This window comes from Brienomyrus brachyistius, chromosome 19, assembly GCF_023856365.1.
Source record: "Brienomyrus brachyistius isolate T26 chromosome 19, BBRACH_0.4, whole genome shotgun sequence".
NCBI lineage: Eukaryota > Metazoa > Chordata > Actinopteri > Osteoglossiformes > Mormyridae > Brienomyrus > Brienomyrus brachyistius.
This window is the reverse complement of record NC_064551.1, coordinates 1,349,748-1,367,495: the sequence shown is the minus strand read 5'-3', so window position 1 is coordinate 1,367,495 and position 17,748 is coordinate 1,349,748. Positions and strand designations below refer to the sequence as shown.

Here is a 17,748-nt window from a genome sequence, read left to right as displayed (position 1 = left end):
TGTACGTAATGTCATGACAAAAGTGGCAAAATGTCCAACCTGTGACCATTAGCTGATAAGTGTTATTTAATAACACACACATATATAGCTTTGTGATATGAGAAAAATATCCTAATAGCAATATGTATCACGATATAGCACATTTTCTGTTTTTACATTGTTTTAATTATTTATAATTTACTCAACAAATAACAATTATTTACTCATATTTGATCTTTTCAATTTCGAAATCAGAGCACTGCGAAATATGGGTACTTCATATGGGCATAGGGTACTTCAACGTTTACTTAGTACATTTTTGCCTGTTTATTTGTTACTTTTTCTTGAGTAAATTGCATACTTCCTTCTCCACAATCAGTGTGAACACACACCAGCCGACACGCACCATGGCCACTCCTGTCAAGATGCTTTTACAGAAGTAATGAGGCAATTATTTTATTTCTATTTACCTATAAGTCTAAGGGCTTCTTTTCCACAATAGGTAACATGCCAAAATCCTGTTGGGTGATGTGACATCTGCCGTCAACAACACAAAGCCTCGGAGCCAGATCTCCACCAACCTTGCTGAGGAATGCGGTCCTCTGCTCTGCCTGCTTGACCACTTTCTGGTACAGTTGAAGAGGCTCCGTCAGCTGGTCCATCAGATTGTGGGCCAGTTCTGGCTGATCCTGACTCATGTCGGCCACCTCGGACTCCAGCGCTGCCAGCTGAGTGTGCCAGCGGTCCAGCTCGTCCCACACACGCTGTCAGGACACACACACACACACACACACACACACACACACACACACACACAGACACACACCTGGATCTTCAATGGCATTCTCTATTACAGTGAGAGCCAGATTAATTAGCTTCATTGCACTTACCTTAACACGCGGCCTTTTAAACCCTGACTAGAGTAAGTGGTTATAAGATGTTCACATTGGCAGATGGGTAGTGGTTCTTGCGCCATTTAAAAATACAGTATATTAACAATAAACTAAATATAATGACAAGATCAAGACCAGAATGCCATTATATTATAGAAAACACGCAAAGAGCACGGTGATATAAATAATTCACATCATGGGGGGTTTGGGACAGAGAGCTGGTGGATATCACAACTACCTTCTGAAGGTACTCTGCCTCCACCACCGTGGAACTCTTCTGCTCCAGCAGGGACATGACCAGCCGCAAGCCGCCCGTCACCTGGGTTACACCGACACCCAGCCGCCGCACAGGGCTGATCTTCTCCGCTGTCTCTGCCAGCTGCAAGACAGCTCAACGGTTACTTTAAGGCCTCCGGTGACCTTTGACCTTTGTCACGGGCTCGTGAAACGCCTCGCAAAGGGACGGTGTGACACGAGCTATTTTACCGTACAGGCAGCAAGTAAATCCGGACTTGGGCAAAAAATATCTGAAATGCATGATGATAGATGAGCTAACGTTCACTGCTGAATGTACCTTCTCCTCCAGCTCCTCCAGCAGGTGAGTGACTTCCTGCAGGGGCTTCTGCACCTCTAGGGGCACCAAAGGGAAGCTGCTGGGGTACTTCACCCTGAGGCCCTCCATGATGCCCCGGAGCACGGCCCTCTGGGAGCTGAGCTCGAGACGCACCTCCTGGTTGGGGAGACGCGCACCACACACACATAGCTCACTGCATATTCTGACTGGTAGTCCTATCTCACATTTCCATTCTCCTTTGTTTGGAGATGAGATGTCAGCCCTGAGAAAGAAGCATGAGGTCAGTATTTTGTAGAGCGAACACGCACTGTCAGAGGTCACACGAGGCAGGAGGAAAAGGAGACCTCACTGACGGGGCTGTCAGAGGTCACACGAGGCAGGATGAAGAGGAGACCTCACTGAGGGGGCTGTCAGAGGTCACACGAGGCTGGAGGAAAAGGAGACCTCACTGAGGGGGCTGTCAGAGGTCACATGAGGCAGGATGAAGAGGAGACCTCACTGAGGGGGCTGTCAGAGGTCACACGAGGCAGGAGGAAAAGGAGACCTCACTGACGGGGCTGTCAGAGGTCACATGAGGCAGGATGAAGAGGAGACCTCACTGAGGGGGCTGTCAGAGGTCACACGAGGCAGGAGGAAAAGGAGACCTCACTGAGGGGGCTGTCAGAGGTCACATGAGGCAGGATGAAGAGGAGACCTCACTGAGGGGGCTGTCAGAGGTCACACGAGGCAGGAGGAAAAGGAGACCTCACTGAGGGGGCTGTCAGAGGTCACACGAGGCAGGAGGAAAAGGAGACCTCACTGACGGGGCTGTCAGAGGTCACATGAGGCAGGATGAAGAGGAGACCTCACTGAGGGGGCTGTCAGAGGTCACATGAGGCAGGAGGAAAAGGAGACCTCACTGACGGGGCTGTCAGAGGTCACACGAGGCAGGATGAAGAGGAGACCTCACTGAGGGGGCTGTCAGAGGTCACACGAGGCAGGAGGAAAAGGAGACCTCACTGAGGGGGCTGTCAGAGGTCACATGAGGCAGGATGAAGAGGAGACCTCACTGAGGGGGCTGTCAGAGGTCACACGAGGCAGGAGGAAAAGGAGACCTCACTGACGGGGCTGTCAGAGGTCACATGAGGCAGGATGAAGAGGAGACCTCACTGAGGGGGCTGTCAGAGGTCACACGAGGCAGGAGGAAAAGGAGACCTCACTGACGGGGCTGTCAGAGGTCACATGAGGCAGGATGAAGAGGAGACCTCACTGAGGGGGCTGTCAGAGGTCACACGAGGCAGGAGGAAAAGGAGACCTCACTGAGGGGGCTGTCAGAGGTCACACGAGGCAGGAGGAAAAGGAGACCTCACTGAGGGGGCTGTCAGAGGTCACATGAGGCAGGATGAAGAGGAGACCTCACTGAGGGGGCTGTCAGAGGTCACATGAGGCAGGATGAAGAGGAGACCTCACTGAGGGGGCTGTCAGAGGTCACATGAGGCAGGATGAAGAGGACCATTCTTTACTTCATTAGAAAAGTGAGACACTGTTGCCCGGGGCTCGTTGCTATAGCACTGTAGTATTCCCATTAGTGTACAGGTGTCTGTGTGGGTGCTGGGAGCAGGAGACCCGCTATGTAACAGGGACTCTGCCCGACAGTTAGGTAGCAGTCATACGCTGTATCGCTGTTACCTAGTTAACCCATTTTATCGTGATCTAAATTGGTAGCAAAAACTGTAGTTTCTATAAACATATTGACTGAAAAATCCACATGTAGCAGAAAGTCAGCTGCCTTCTTGGTATCAGTGTGGGACGTGGCACTCAGAGTTACCCACCTGCAGACGGCTCTGGCATGCAAAATGTTCCAGGCTGGCCAAACGACAGGAGGCAACTCTCAGTCGCTCCCGCATGCCATAGATCTCCTCCCGGACCTTCTCCCGGTCATGCAGCTCCACGGATGCAGCCTGTCTTCCCAGCATGCTCTTCTCCGTCAGCCTATGAACACGACCGGTGACTGATTTGTGTCAGAAGATCCCAGAGCCACAAGAATATTCAAGGACTGTCCTGATGTAGGCAAGCTCCACTTAGAAACAAAATTCACAGTGTGAGACAGAGAAAAAAAAGTTTACTACCTAAAATATAAAACGGCAGAATCACAAATGAAAAATAGCTAGGGGAGAGAATGTGGATGCAAGTGGTACAATGTAGGGCACCCAGATTGGTGCCAGCTCACGGCAGCTTCACAAGGAGAGAAACAGCAGAGGACGCTGGGAAATGGAGTCCACAAGCTCTGCATTATCATGCGTCAGACATGATAATTATGGTCCAAGCTAAACAGACACACACCATTTGGGCAAATTTCCAATTAATCAGCAGTTTTGGCAAGTTACTGGAGTGTTTTTGTCTATTTATGTGAAATGCAACCAGGAAATACTCAGAGTTCACCCAACCCAATAAACCAGACATGACAGGTTTGTGCAACAACAGGGAGAAAAATCAACCTTTTTAGCGTCAACACTATGACTAATCCTTCAGATACCAAGACCAAGAAAGTGATACCCTTACTTTCTGTAGCTTTCCCTAATGGCCTGCAGGTCCTGCGAGAATTGGCTGGGTGTGGCCTGTTCCTTTTTGGCAGGGTCACCCAGAGTTCGGGGAAGCCGCATCTCTAAGGAGGCCAGGACGCACAGCTCGCTGTTAAGGCTCTCCAGGTACTTCTCCGTGTCAGGCAGCAGGTTCTGCAGCTCCTCCTGAAGAGCGCCCTCTCTGGGGCTGGGCGGTATCTCATCCTCAAGCTGCTCTCGTACCTTCTGGGCACCTTCCATCTATCACCACAAAATAACAGCAGATTAACCAGCCACACAGACGCTGACCCAGTTCAAACGCAGTCCTAAGTCAAGCAGGAGCGTGTGGCGTCCTCAGTCCTCATCACAATGGCCACAATATTCTTGCTTTACAAATTTACAACAGAACTCAGCTTATACGTCCTGCTAGTCAAATGAATCACACACAATCAGGTCAAACTATGCAATGGTTGAATACGATCATTCTCATTTGGGATTTGAGCTTCATATCCTGAGGAAAAGAATGCATCACTGAACTACAGCCTTACATAACAATCATTATAACTCCAAATGAAGTTTAATAAACTTCTATTTGTTTTATAAACTGTCAAATATAAGCAACAAAGGTTTGAATATTGTGCCAAATCAACTGAAGGCGCTTGAAAAATATAGTTTTCGACCATTTTTTCATTAAAATTATATCACGCATGAAATCATTATCTTAAGAAAGTGAGATGAATTCAGGCAGAGCTTCCAGGAACTGGACTGGAAACCTTCATTGCCCCAAGTGTGGGGAAGACACTGCGAGTTTTTCCCTCTATACTGGCAATAAGCCAGACATTCCCTCCCGTTCCTGGAATTCACAGAGATCTTTCACTCTGATAATCTTCAAATTTGCCACTTGTTATTTTTGGCATTTACAACAGCAACTTTCAGTATCTTTACAGTCTGACTTCTTAAGTCAGTTATGTTTAATACTAAACCCACTGTAACCTTCTGACTCTTTGCTCGCCCCGCTGTTGATCTGCCCATCGTACCACTCACACTCAGAGCTATGCCTTTCCACTCCGCCGCTCTTCGCTCCCAGCAGCCTCTGAGGTCACAAGCTGAGTGGTGGAGCCCGGCCAAGCGCCTTCTGAGAGTGACTGCTTCTGCCTCGTCCTTCGAGCCACAGCCCGGTTTGGGACAATGCAGCCACAGGTCCGTCAGCGTGCCTCTCAGTGCCCTAGAGTGAGACTCCGCCTCCTGCTCCAGGGCCTGCACATGGAAAATAAGCAACCATATTCTTCAGTCCTTAAAAGTAATGAGACTGATTATTTCTATGGATAAATGTCCACTCAATCCTTCTAAGTATTTGAAGAATTATGCAAGAAAATGGTCAAATACATATTTTGACAGACAACCTGCAGTTATCTGTTAGATGAATTTCACCTTCCAACACAATAATGTCCCAAAGTTTTTCAATGGCCCAATAGTCCAGACCTACGTCCTACTGAGAAAGTGTGGGATGCCTTGAAGAGGGCTGTAAGCTGGAGATCACAGTCTAATACGATGGATCTGCAACTTCATTTGCAATGAATATTGGAATAAAACTGCCAAATCATGGTGCGTTATGCTGTGGTGAGTAATGAATTACAAGCAAGATGTTTTTGGACAAAGGATGAACTAAGGGGTGTGGACACAAATGCAACCAGGTAAGTTTAATTTGTTCTAATGTTTGTTTAATTAATTCTGTTTTCTCATAAAGCTTCCTTTTGTTTTTCACTTGAACCTTGTTGGTTGCAACAGGATATTAAAGATGGGAAAAGATCCGATATGATTTATCTTGATTTCATTGTTTTAGAAAACAAAAACCTGCCATTTTACCTGGGGTGTGTAGGCTTTTATATTCACTGTATAAGTGACATATAAACAATTTATTGTACAGAGCCAGGTACAGGTTTGGAAGACACTAGTTGGAACAAATCTCAACATGCCATTCTTCCGCCTCACAACAGATACCAGTGGAATGTGACTGACAGAAGCTTAATGTAGCAGAGCCCACTAGATAAGCAAGCAAAGTGACAGGAGAGTGGCTAATTTAAATAAGTCATCAGGTCATATCGAATAATAAGTGTGAAATACAAAGGCAGGTTATTCAATCGTCAGATGTGTCTTTCAGACCTAATGCTTACCTTCAGTTTTTCCTGTAGGTCTGAACATTCCTGGAGAGACGTGACTTTATGAGACACGCATTCTGAGAGGCTCTTCTCAAGGTGCTCAACGTGGTGGCAGATATCGTCAAGTGACTTTCTATAGAGGTTCTGCCTCTTTGTACAGCTGTAAAGGGTGAAACAGCACAACCTGGATCTAGCTCAAATCACTTAGGTAAACAGCTTGTTTATGAGTTGCTAGGAGGATGTCCTAAAGATGGTCTACTACCACAACAGCAAAAAATCAACACTTTTCTATCAGAACAGAACTGAGAGCCCTTCGTGTCCACTCTGCTGATGACTGTTTGAATGGTCATAATAATTAACTGGAGATAGAAGTGGACAGTTCAGGTCCAGAAAGTAAAAATCCAGATCAGTGGAGTATAGTTACAGTCACAGTGAACTCAACTAGTTGGTTAAAACTAAATCTGGGTCTGGATTTTTACTTTCTGAACCTGAACTTTCCACCTCTGCCTCTTCAGTTTTCATTACATATTACAAAACATGGGGCAGTCACATTTTAGGAGGTGCCTTTTACAGAAAACAACTGTTCAAGGTGACCCTGAATGAACATTTATACAGCAAACACTGGGTGAACTAGGAGCAGAGAAGAAGGGGTTACCTCTGCAGGGCTTCGTGCTGGAGCTGAGCCCGTGCCTGGAGCATGGCCAGTGTGACCAGCAGGTGGCTCATAACGCACATATGGATCTGCTCCACCTGAGAGACGGACAGGCACGTCCGAAGAGGTAGAAGCTCCTGCAGCCGGCTGAGGAGATGGCCGAAACCCTGAGTCAGGGAGGCCGAGGCGGCGGTAAGGCACTGCAGCTCGTCTGCACAGCCTGAGGTCTCACTCAGAACGGGCAGGAGCTGAGACTCAGCATCCTGAAAAAAGTCAGCAGCCCCACAGACGGCTGCAGAGTAAACCCTCAAGGCCTCCTTCGCCTGGTGTAGGCTCCCCTAAGCAAGGAACACATATCTTAGTCATCCATGTGTTTCAGGGTGTAACCATTAAGACAATCCACCACACAACAGATGAGTGTGTTTGGAGGAACCAAATGTCACTTACTGTGCGCAAGTGAGATTCTTTCAGGACCTTCTCGATTAAGTCTGTCAGCTCGCTATGCTTGCTCTCCAGCTTGTCCTGCCTGGTTCCCGTTCTATATTTCAGAGCCTCCAGTGCTCGCTTTCCAGACTCTGCCCTCTTCTCGATGCTCAAACACCACAGAAGCTCCCTGTCAATAGCTTGCTCATCTGGACTCACTGGCAAAGCATGATCTAGCTTATGTTGGGCATCTCTGAGAAACTCTAACATGGCATGGAGCTCAGCAAAATAGCATTTTCCTTCAAGCAGGGCACTCTCCAGAATCTTCAAATCATTGTGGATGGCCATTTCCCATGAGGCTAGGCCCTGCATTGTGTGCCGGATCTTCTGCCTCTCTGAGTTCAGCTGGGATGGGTACAGGTCTTGAGAGATGTTGTTCAGTTGATTAGTCACCTCCTGACAGATGTTCTTAGTCAGAGAAAATTGCACTGAGAGAATGTGGCAGCTTCTAAACCTTTCCACCTTGCTGATTTTTTCATCCTTCAGTTGAAGTGCCTGTTTCTCCAGGTTCTGCCTCCAGTCTTCCATCTGTTTCTTGGAGCTCAAATACTTCCCGTGCGCCTCAGCCTGAAGACCAAGACTGTTAATTTTCTTCTGTAAATCCACCATCACACGCTGCAGCTCCCTCCTCTTATCCCTCTTGCAGTGATGCAGCCGCTCCACTTGCCATCTGTGCTTTAGCAGTAAGTATCTGTAATGCTCCAAAATAGTGAGAGAATCTTTAGTTACAGGAAATTTGTGCTTAGTTAGGTCTAAGTCTATCTGTCTCAGTCCTGCCTCAATGGATGCCAATGTCTCCAGTGAGGAAACCCTTGCTTGGCGCAGGTCTTCCAGCTCCCGACAACCTTTCCTCTCTGAGGTGATGATTCCATGAATGGTACCCTGGTGGTCTATGAGTAGGTCATGTAACTTGCATCTATCAGCAAGGCTGAGCTGTGGTGCCATTTCTCCAGCCTTATTTAGCAGAGTCATGATGACGGCTGAATGTTTCTCTGCCTCTTTCAGCTCTGCCATTCGATGCCGGAGTCTACTGGCTATGCCAGGTTCGCTGTCTGGTTGGTTGGCCCAACTGGTCATTTCTTTTTCTACATGCTTTGCAACCCAGGCATCCACATTGGTAATTTGCTCAAATAACTTCTCTTTCATTTGCAAACTCAGCTTTACGTCCAGTAAAGCTCGAACTGAATTATCCGCTGCTGACTTGGTCAAGTCTTTTAAGGTGTCCACTAAGGAAAGCAATGGGGGAAGTTCCTTCTCATCCAGGACGGGGGTCAGCTCCTTCACGTCTTCCACCAGAGATTCTAGCTGGATCTGTTTACTTTGGATCTCACACTTTAGCTTCTTTAGCTCAAAAATCTGGCGGTGAACTTTCTCTGGGAAAAGATCCAACTTCCTCATTTTCTCTGTGATTTTGATCTCCATTTTCTTTGCCCATGTGAGGTGGTCCTGCATCACCTTCATAATCTTACTTAAAGCATCAGAGATAACACTGATGGACATCTCTGACAATTGTGTTTTAACAAGATCTAGTCCCTCCTTCAAGCTCTGGAGGGCTAGTCTAATATCCCTCCTCTCCGTCTCTCCAGCTAAACTCTGGTTAAGAGCCTCAAAGAGCTGATTTAGCTTGTCATACTGATATTCAGTGGCTGCTAAAGTGGCACCAAAGAACACTAGTTGTACTGAGGCACAGTTTCCACTCCGAGACTGGAAGAGCTCAGATGCTTGCAGGGCTTTCAGCTGCTTGTGAAGGTCCTGAGCTTCCCGGAGCAGAGTGGCAGACTCCTGGACATAGGCTGTGGCGTGGTACAAGGCCCTCTCAGCTACCCTCTGTAGTGTCCACCAGTGTCCCTGCAGGTCCTCGAGCTGAATGAGGGTCCCAGTCCGGTCGTCCTCATCGAGGACGGGTGACACCTGAGGAAACACCTGCAGCACGGCTGCCATCGTGCTGCTCTCCTGCTCCAGGTTCTGCAGAAAGCCTCGGAGCTGTTCCTCCTGGAGTGTCATGCATTCCGTAGTGTCACTATTCCCAGAGAAACAGAAGAATATTAAACGGGAAAAATACAGAGCAATACAGTATATAAGCAAAATAAAATCCAGAAAAAGGAGAGAGAAAATAATGGAAAGGGCTTTAAAATTCTTCTTAAAAAGGGGTAATATTTGGTACATCACATACCCCTCATAAAGTCATATTTATCTATTCATTTTTACACAACCTTGTTGCCCTGCATGCATTTTCTTCACACTTTGTCTTGAGTCTGCACTTAATGTGTTTTGTTGTTGTATACAAACAAGTTCCCCTTGGGATTAATAAAGTGCATACATTTAATCAATAAACATCCATCCGTCCATCCATCCATCCATCCACCCACACACACTGTTGCTGGGTTACACTGCAGTGGATTTCTCCCATAACTTATTCAGCCAGCTCACCCGCACGCGGCCTTCAGCTCCACCTTCAGCTTAGCCAGTGCTCCTTCAGCAGTCTGCCTCTTCTCTTCATATTGGCTTACAAGCTGCATCTGGGCCTCCTTCATCTGCACAGCAGCACTGGCATCTTGCAGGATGGCTTTCCACTGCCTTTCTGTGGGATGCACCGTCTCCAGGGCGATGCCTGCACTAGGCAGAGCGTCAAGCTTCTCCAGCACACACTGCTGACAGGCCTGCAACACAAGAGGAGCACCCACTGCTGACAGGCCTGCAACACAACAGGAGCACCCACTGCTGACAGGCCTGCAACACAACAGGAGCACCCACTGCTGACAGCCCTGCAACACAACAGGAGCACCCACTGCTGACAGGCCTGCAACACAACAGGAGCACCCACTGCTGACAGGCCTACAACACAACAGGAGCACCCACTGCTGACAGGCCTGCAACACAACAGGAGCACCCACTGCTGACAGGCCTGCAACACAACAGGAGCACCCACTGCTGACAGGCCTGCAACACAACAGGAGCACCCACTGCTGACAGGCCTGCAACACAACAGGAGCACCCACTGCTGACAGGCCTGCAACACAACAGGAGCACCCACTGCTGACAGGCCTGCAACACAACAGGAGCACCCACTGCTGACAGGCCTGCAACACAACAGGAGCACCCACTGCTGACAGGCCTGCAACACAACAGGAGCACTCACTGCTGATAGGCCTGCAACACAACAGGAGCACCCACTGCTGACAGGCCTGCAACACAACAGGAGCACCCACTGCTGACAGCCCTACAACACAGCACAGCCCAAATACTCATCAGGCTTGGCCTGCAGCCAAATGCAGAACACATCTGGCAAAGTACCAGCATATCGTTAAAAAACACTTAGAATGCAGGAACAAAGAAAGTTATAAACAAGTAGTTACGCAATATTTATACCTGCCAAAAAAACAGTGTAAGGTATAGGGTTTACAGGGCAGAGACTCCAGCGCAGAGCTTCCTTAGGGACCCCAGACAGTCCACATTTTTTCCCTCCCAGCCCCAACACACCTGTAACAAGAATTCTGTGCTCCTCACTCCTTGGTGAAGGTGTGTTGGGAGCACGGAGGGAACAGCAGTGTGGAATGTCGGGGGGCCCCGTGGACTGGGTTGAGAAACAGTACTCTAGGGGGCGCTCTCCTACCTTAGCCTCATCCACTTGTTGGACCATAGCTGTGGTGCTGATACGGGCAGGCTGGTTCTGACAGCATAATATCCTGAATGCCACACGGCTCAGGATCAGGTGGTTCTCCTGGTTCCTGGGCGACGTATCTATGCAGACCATTGCGTCCCACAGCGGGCTTCTCTGCAATTCAACACAGCTGGTCACATTTCTCAGGAGCAGAAGTCACGCGTGCTTCAATAGCCCATGGACACATGTGAGGACTGTCCCATGTGTCCCATGTGTCCCTCGTCCACTGGAGACTCCACTGGCTTACACCTATTTCCGGTGTCACTTCCTATTTCCCAGCAATCTCATCATATCAAAGACAATATAATTATCTAGCTATTGATTTTTACCACTCTTATCCATGAAAAAAAATGTAGGAAAGATTACATAAAGGTCATTCAGCATCCAATGCTATAAGCTGCGTGAATAATATGCAATGAAATGTATTTTTCAAAGTTGGACTGTCACGCAAATTGAAGACAGGTAAGACAACAGGTTCAGAGTTTGCAGCAGAGACGCTCAGACGTGAATTTTCTCACCCCTTTGATGCTGCTGCTGGCTTCCTGCCTCTCGAGCTGCAAGCAGTCCATCAGCAGCTCCGTCATGGTGGGCTGACTGGCTGACTCCGCCCCCGACTCCACCCCTGACCTTGCCTCTGCTGGCCCTGTTACCAGGTCACCCCCACGTCGTTCCCATTGCTGCCCAGAAAACAGAAGCACTCTCATTCGCTGCTGTGGCTCGAGCTTCAGCCTGCAACATCTAGCAGCCGCACATGAGTAGTGGCGTGCAGCTCTTCAGCAGTTAGGATAGAATTCAGTAGGCGGGGCCTATAATGGGGGTGTGTCTCCCCGCCTTAAACCGGTTTAAGGGTGGTGCAGCAGGAGCCAAAACCAAAGTGTGAGTCATACTCACAGCCGTCATGCTCCCAGCATGTGTACAGCCCGTCTCACAAATGAGCTAAGGACTAGCAATCGATTCCAGAGAAGAGTCAGTGCTATGCTAATACCAGGTACATAGGAGGGACAGTCGCACTCCTTCAGTACAGGCGGGACAGTCTACACTGCTACTGTACTGTGAGAGGGGGAAAAAATCCTTACACACGAGATCCTTAATGCACTATATAGCCCTATTCGCTGCCATTTGTTTAGAACCAAAAGAATCTAAAAATGCAATCAACACAGGTAAACATTTTCCAACGTCATTTAAATAAAATCGTATTATGCAGTTTTTCCTTGGACCATTGATTCTGCAACCAGAAAGCCCAAATTTCCTTCAAAGAGATTTTCTCCATGATCCAGCTCTGGTTCTATGTCCCCGGGGCAGAACTTTTCCTGAGAATTGTTGGTTAACCTATTCAGAATGTAGTCATCAGCTAAGCTGAGAAGGAACACGAACCTTCACCTCTAAGGAAACAGTTCCTGCACGTGGCATTTCCAAGTGAATTTCTGCCATTAACTTTCATATTATGGTTACATTTCAAGAGAATATGACCTTCATTGGGGTACAGAAAGATCATGTGCCCAATGTATGCAGACCATAATACAGGGAGTACAAATCATCTAAAAACCATTAAGAGAGAATTAGGATGCAGAAATGTGTGGAAAGCAGTAGTTGAGGGAATCTAACCAGCCTTCATTATGCAGGTTCAAGCCGCTACCGTGCAGCAGGCAAACGACTGACGTCACCATGACTCAGCAGGGGACCTTGTTTCATCTGTGGTTTTTACCCAAGAAAATAAGCGAAAAGAGACAAGTGGCATTTCTAAGCCATTAATCTGCAGAAGCTACTGAAGCAGTTAGATGTGATCTGCACTGTCATGCACCCCTGCCCCTGCATGCTGAATGCAAATAGTGTGAGTGACAAAGGAGAAAAACCACAGAAGTCACGTGAAATTTAAATTTGCCCCCCGCAGACTCAACTGTTTAAAATAACTTTGGATATTTATGGTACTCGTGCACGGCTGCGGTTACAGGATTTCTGGATGGGTCAGTGAGAGTTACACTGTAATGGAATGCAGGGAACAGGGGCCCAAAACATTGAGGTGATTCTGATCACACTTACTGGTTTATAATGGCGACACACAGACTGCACCATACTGGCCAAACGCCGCCAATGTCTACAGCAGTCATATGTAAGTCAGCTCCATATCTGTCATACTTGTACAAGGTCTGTATGTGATATACACTATACAGACTAAAGTACTGGAGCACTTGGTCATTAAACATACAGGAACTCCTATGACATCCCATTCTAAATCCATAAGCATCAATACAGAGTTGGTCCCCCCTTTGCAGCTAACAGCTGTCGCCCTTCTGGGGAGGCTTTCCACAAGATGTTGGAGTGTGTCTGTAGGATTTTTTGCCCATTCATCCAGAAGAGCATTTGTGAGGTCAGGCACAAGGATGTGAAGGTCTGGCTTGCAATATCCATTCTAGTTCATTCCAAACGTTTGAAGGAGTTGAGGTCAGGGCTCTATGCAAGCCAGTCAAATGTCTTCTACACCAAACTCACTTAATTACGTCTTTATGGACCTTGCTTTCCTGCACAGTCCTGCAGGAACGGAATAGGTCCTTCACCAACTGTTCATACAAAGCTGGAAGCATAGAATTGTCTAGAATCTTGAATCTTGAAATGTCTTATATGAATACCACATCCAACGGATTTAGAATGGGACGTCATATTGATTCCTGTAAATGGGCAGTGTGTGACTCAGGTGGCAAACCCTGTGTGCTTGTAATCACAAGGTCACTGGTTCAAACGCAGCCTCAGCACATCTGCGGGTCTTTGAGCAAGGCCCTTAACCCCCAGCTCCCTGGGCGCCCCAAGGCCCTTAACCCCCAGCTCCCTGGGCGCCCCAAGGCCCTTAACCCCCAGCTCCCTGGGCGCCCCAAGGCCCTTAACCCCCAGCTCCCTGGGCGCCCCAAGGCCCTTAACCCCCAGCTCCCTGGGTGCTGCTATGGGTGGCTGCCCTTCACAAGCAAATTGCTCTACAAAGTTGAGGGAGACATAAAAGACAATTTCCCCACAGGGATTAATAAAGAGATGATGATTATTATTATATAGGTTACATAGGCCATACTTACTGGTTAGGCAAGATTTCATACAGAACAGCCTTAATAGTCCTCATTTTAACCCCATCTTCATTTTATGCAACCTTAAAAAATTATTGAGGCTTTCCAGCTAAGCAACCATATTTCAGCCTCACAGCCACCAGCCTACGCATAACCTGTGCTACTGTATTTGCACGCTGCAGGAAGTGACTTATGAAGCTGCGACAAGTTGAGGCAACGTACTCCATGAGGCTCTGACAGCCCCTTAGGCCACGTCGCCATGACAGCTACCTGGGCTGCATCCGAAACCACACACTACGCACTACATCAGCGATCATTTAATACAATTCCTTAGTGTGCAAATACGAACGTTTTATACATTCTGGACACACTATCTCATGTTATACGGCTGGACTTTGGCCTTTAATGATGAATGTCCTGTATATCAGTGGTTGTGTTTTTATGAGTTAGCTCTATTTGCTAGAGTTACGCGCTAATGTTATCTTCCTAGAACAGCTCTTCACATCGACAATTTTGCGTCCTGCTTTTTAGAAATCCATAACAGAAAAAATAGCATAACACAATACCTTTATCACATTTATTAAGATATGAGTTCAAATATGAATTATCTTCACACTTGAAAACACCATTACCTTCGCTCGCCATTTCCTGATTTCCTCACAAGTCAAGTCAAGCATTATGGGATCGATTAGTGTCCAGTGTTCACACGCTTTGGATTTTGACCAGACAGAGTATGCCATCTGGGAACTTTTCGTACACTTAACCAGTGTTTGCTGTGGTTTCGGACACGCTAATATATATTTTGTGCACTATTTTGGCATACTGTTTAGTAAGTAAGTGCATGATTTCGGATGCAGCAATAAGTAATAATTAAGTTTCTGGGTGAGGGCAAGTGCAGGAGCCCTTGTAGTGAAATCTGCGTCATACATTAATGTCATCATTGAAATGATTGAAATCACTCAAGCACTGAAGGGCTTTTTCCACAAAGCCTTCTCCTAAGACATGTTTGGACTGGGTTACTTGGTGTGAATGTGTTTGACAGGCTGGGTTACCTGCGGCACACAGCTGCTGCCTTGGTTAACACCCTTTTGGCTCTTTGTGTGTCCCGTTTTCAAAGTGGCAGTGGGAAGACTGGAACTGCCACTTCCTGTATCCTCCTGAGCATCAGGATCAGGTGGCTGCAGGCTGCTCAAATGGGCAACTCTATGCCGTAGGTCCCACGGCCTGCTCTGGGGTAACCCAGGCCCAAGACTGGAGGAGTCCGAGTCAGCTGACTCAGATATGATGTGCTGTGTCATGCTGTGAATGGAAGTCCATGTTCCAAGGGGTTGTGTTGGCAAGATATCAGAGTCCATTTGCTCTGCGTGGGTTTTCCTTGGCTGGGAACTTATGCTAACACTTGGATCATCTGTGAGTAAAGTAGCCGTACTGAGGCTTTCCACATGTTCAACACTTTGGACTGTGGTAGGCCAGTGAACGTTACGACTGACTAAAAGCACCTCTTGAAGTGTCTCAGTGCTCTCCCCATGCACTTCTACTCTGGGCTCTCTGGCAACCTCTTCCACATAAGTTGTGAAATCAGGCTTTGGCATCTCAGAATCCTGTTGGTATGATAAATATTTTTCTTTAACGGCAATCTCATTGTCAAGTTTTTCTGAGCTTATTGTTCCTGTGACTGCAGTGTCTGTGTCCTCTGTCTTCAAGCTTTGTATTCCTGTGGCTACAGTGTCTGTGTCCACTGTCTTCAAGCTTCGTACTCCAGTGACCGCAGTGTCTGTGTCCTCTATCTGTAAGATTCGTACTCCGGTGACCGCAGCGTCTGTGTCCTCTATCTGTAAGATTCGTACTCCGGTGACCGCAGTGTCTGTGTCCTCTATTTTTAGGCTGTGTATTCCAGTGACCGCAGTGTTTGTGTCCTCTGTCTGTAAGATTCGAACTCCGGTGTCCGCAGTGTCTGTGTCCTCTATCTGTAAGATTCGTACTCCGGTGTCCGCAGTGTCTGTGTCCTCTATTTTTAGGCTGTGTATTCCAGTGACCGCAATGTGTGTGTCCTCTGATTTTAAACTTTGTATTCCTGTGATGACGGTTTCTGAGTCCTCTATAATTAAATGTGCTATTCCAGTGACCGCAGTGTCTGTCTCCTCTATCTTTACGCTTTGTATTCCAGTGAGCACGGTGTATGTGTCCTCTGTCTTTAAGCGTTGTATTCCGGTGACTGCAGTGTCTGTGTCCTCTATTGTAAAGCATTGTATTCCGGTGATAGATAGTTTCCTTTTACTCCCTGACACCACATCAGCCTTGGGACTTGGAATGTCTGATAGCAGGGTTTCTCTCTCCGGTGTAACATCCGTGTCAGTCTCTGATTTTTCAGGTGTCACTCTATCAATATCTGATGAGAGATCAATCTTGACCTTTAGCTGCTCAGTTTGCAGTCCGTCTGTGTCTGGTCTGAGATCTGGTTCGATCTTAGCTATACTAGGTTTCAGTGTAACAATGTCAAGTGTGACTTCAGGCTCGGCCTTTGCTATCTCAAACTCCACTCTCTCACTTTCTGTTGAGGGACGGCATATCTCAGGCTCTACTACCTCGCTGCCCGATGTGACTGTAACCTCAGCTGTTGCAATCTCATCTTGCATTGTGTCCATTTGCAGTGTAAAACAAACTTCACTGATTTTTATCACTGTCTGCGTTCTTGACTGACCCTCAGTGACATCAGAGTCTGATTTAGGAAGGTCTACTTGGAGCATATCTCTGTCTGCCATGGCATCTACATCTGCAACTTCTATCACAGATTCAGTTAGCTCTGTATCGAACGCAACTGTTGCCTCAGTCTTTGGAATCTCAGCTTGCAGTCTGCCTTCATCTGCTGTCAGTTCTGCCTCTAATGTTGATACCTCAGATGGCATTGACTCTCTGTCAGCTGTCACCTCTGTCTCTGTCTTAGGTGTCTCCAAGCTTATAATTTCAGGGGCAGGTTTAACTTCTACTTTAGTACTATGAATCTCATATTGGACACTGGCACTAAGAGGTTTAAAGTCAGACTCTGTGCTGAATATCTCTAATTGCTCTCTTTTACTGAATGATGTTACATCGGCTTTAATATCTGGGCTCAAAGATGGCTGCCTCTCCCTGTCCAATCCTCCCAATGAAATAACATCTTGTGATTTTGATTTCACTCGCCGGCGACCCGTTTTCACTTTGACTTCAGTTTTTCTTTTAGTAGATTCTATTCTTTTACTCCCTGACACCACATCAGCCTTGGGACTTGGAATGTCTGATAGCAGGGTTTCTCTCTCCGGTGTAACATCCGTGTCAGTCTCTGATTTTTCAGGTGTCACTCTATCACTATCTGATGAGAGATCAATCTTGACCTTTAGCTGCTCAGTTTGCAGTCTGTCTGTGTCTGGTCTGAGATCTGGCTCGATCTTTGCAATACTAGGTTTCAGTGTAACAATGTCAAGCGTGACTTCAGGCTCAGCCTTTGCTATCTCAAACTCCACTCTCTCACTTTCTGTTGAGGGAGGGCATATCTCAGGCTCTACTACCTCGCTGCCCGATGTGACTGTAACCTCAGCTGTTGCAATCTCATCTTGCATTGTGTCCATTTGCGGTATAAAACAAACTTCACTGATTTTTATCACTGTCTGCGTTCTTGACTGACCCTCAGTGACATCAGAGTCTGATTTAGGAAGGTCTACTTGGAGCATATCTCTGTCTGCCATGGCATCTACATCTGCAACTTCTATCACAGATTCAG

General features: G+C 47.2%; 1 protein-coding gene and 2 long non-coding RNA genes across 18 annotated transcripts in view; 1 reads left to right on the top strand and 2 right to left on the bottom strand.

Annotated features, from left to right (window-relative positions):
- The window catches only part of LOC125714415 (nesprin-2), a 66,623-nt gene extending 49,718 nt beyond the window's left edge, over positions 1-16,905 (bottom strand). For 7 of the 16 annotated variants that reach the window (XM_048984996.1, XM_048984997.1, XM_048984998.1 and 4 more), the window contains exons 1-13: positions 15,044-16,903; positions 11,460-11,618; positions 10,894-11,055; positions 9,711-9,940; positions 7,245-9,300; positions 6,801-7,135; positions 6,161-6,305; positions 5,031-5,243; positions 3,988-4,247; positions 3,258-3,417; positions 1,447-1,602; positions 1,111-1,251; positions 561-743 (exon numbers count right to left, since the gene is read on the bottom strand). In XM_048984996.1, coding sequence (XP_048840953.1) covers positions 561-743; positions 1,111-1,251; positions 1,447-1,602; positions 3,258-3,417; positions 3,988-4,247; positions 5,031-5,243; positions 6,161-6,305; positions 6,801-7,135; positions 7,245-9,300; positions 9,711-9,940; positions 10,894-11,055; positions 11,460-11,618; positions 15,044-16,897 — 6,054 coding nt within the window. In that variant the 5' untranslated portion in view covers positions 16,898-16,903. Of the gene's footprint in view, positions 1-560; positions 744-1,110; positions 1,252-1,446; positions 1,603-3,257; positions 3,418-3,987; positions 4,248-5,030; positions 5,244-6,160; positions 6,306-6,800; positions 7,136-7,244; positions 9,301-9,710; positions 9,941-10,893; positions 11,056-11,459; positions 11,709-15,043 lie in introns of those variants that run through there. The other 9 variants (XM_048985003.1, XM_048985004.1, XM_048985005.1 and 6 more) reach the window with 3 other exon arrangements.
- On the top strand, positions 1,614-2,501 carry LOC125714420 (uncharacterized). The gene is made up of 3 exons (XR_007383680.1): positions 1,614-1,812; positions 1,913-2,312; positions 2,463-2,501. It is a non-coding gene; the product is annotated as an uncharacterized LOC125714420 (long non-coding RNA).
- LOC125714421 (uncharacterized) lies at positions 1,949-2,502 on the bottom strand. Its single transcript, XR_007383681.1, has 3 exons — positions 2,441-2,502; positions 2,041-2,340; positions 1,949-1,990 (listed from the first exon to the last, which is right to left on the bottom strand). It is a non-coding gene; the product is annotated as an uncharacterized LOC125714421 (long non-coding RNA).
- Positions 16,906-17,748: the final 843 nt, after the last annotated feature.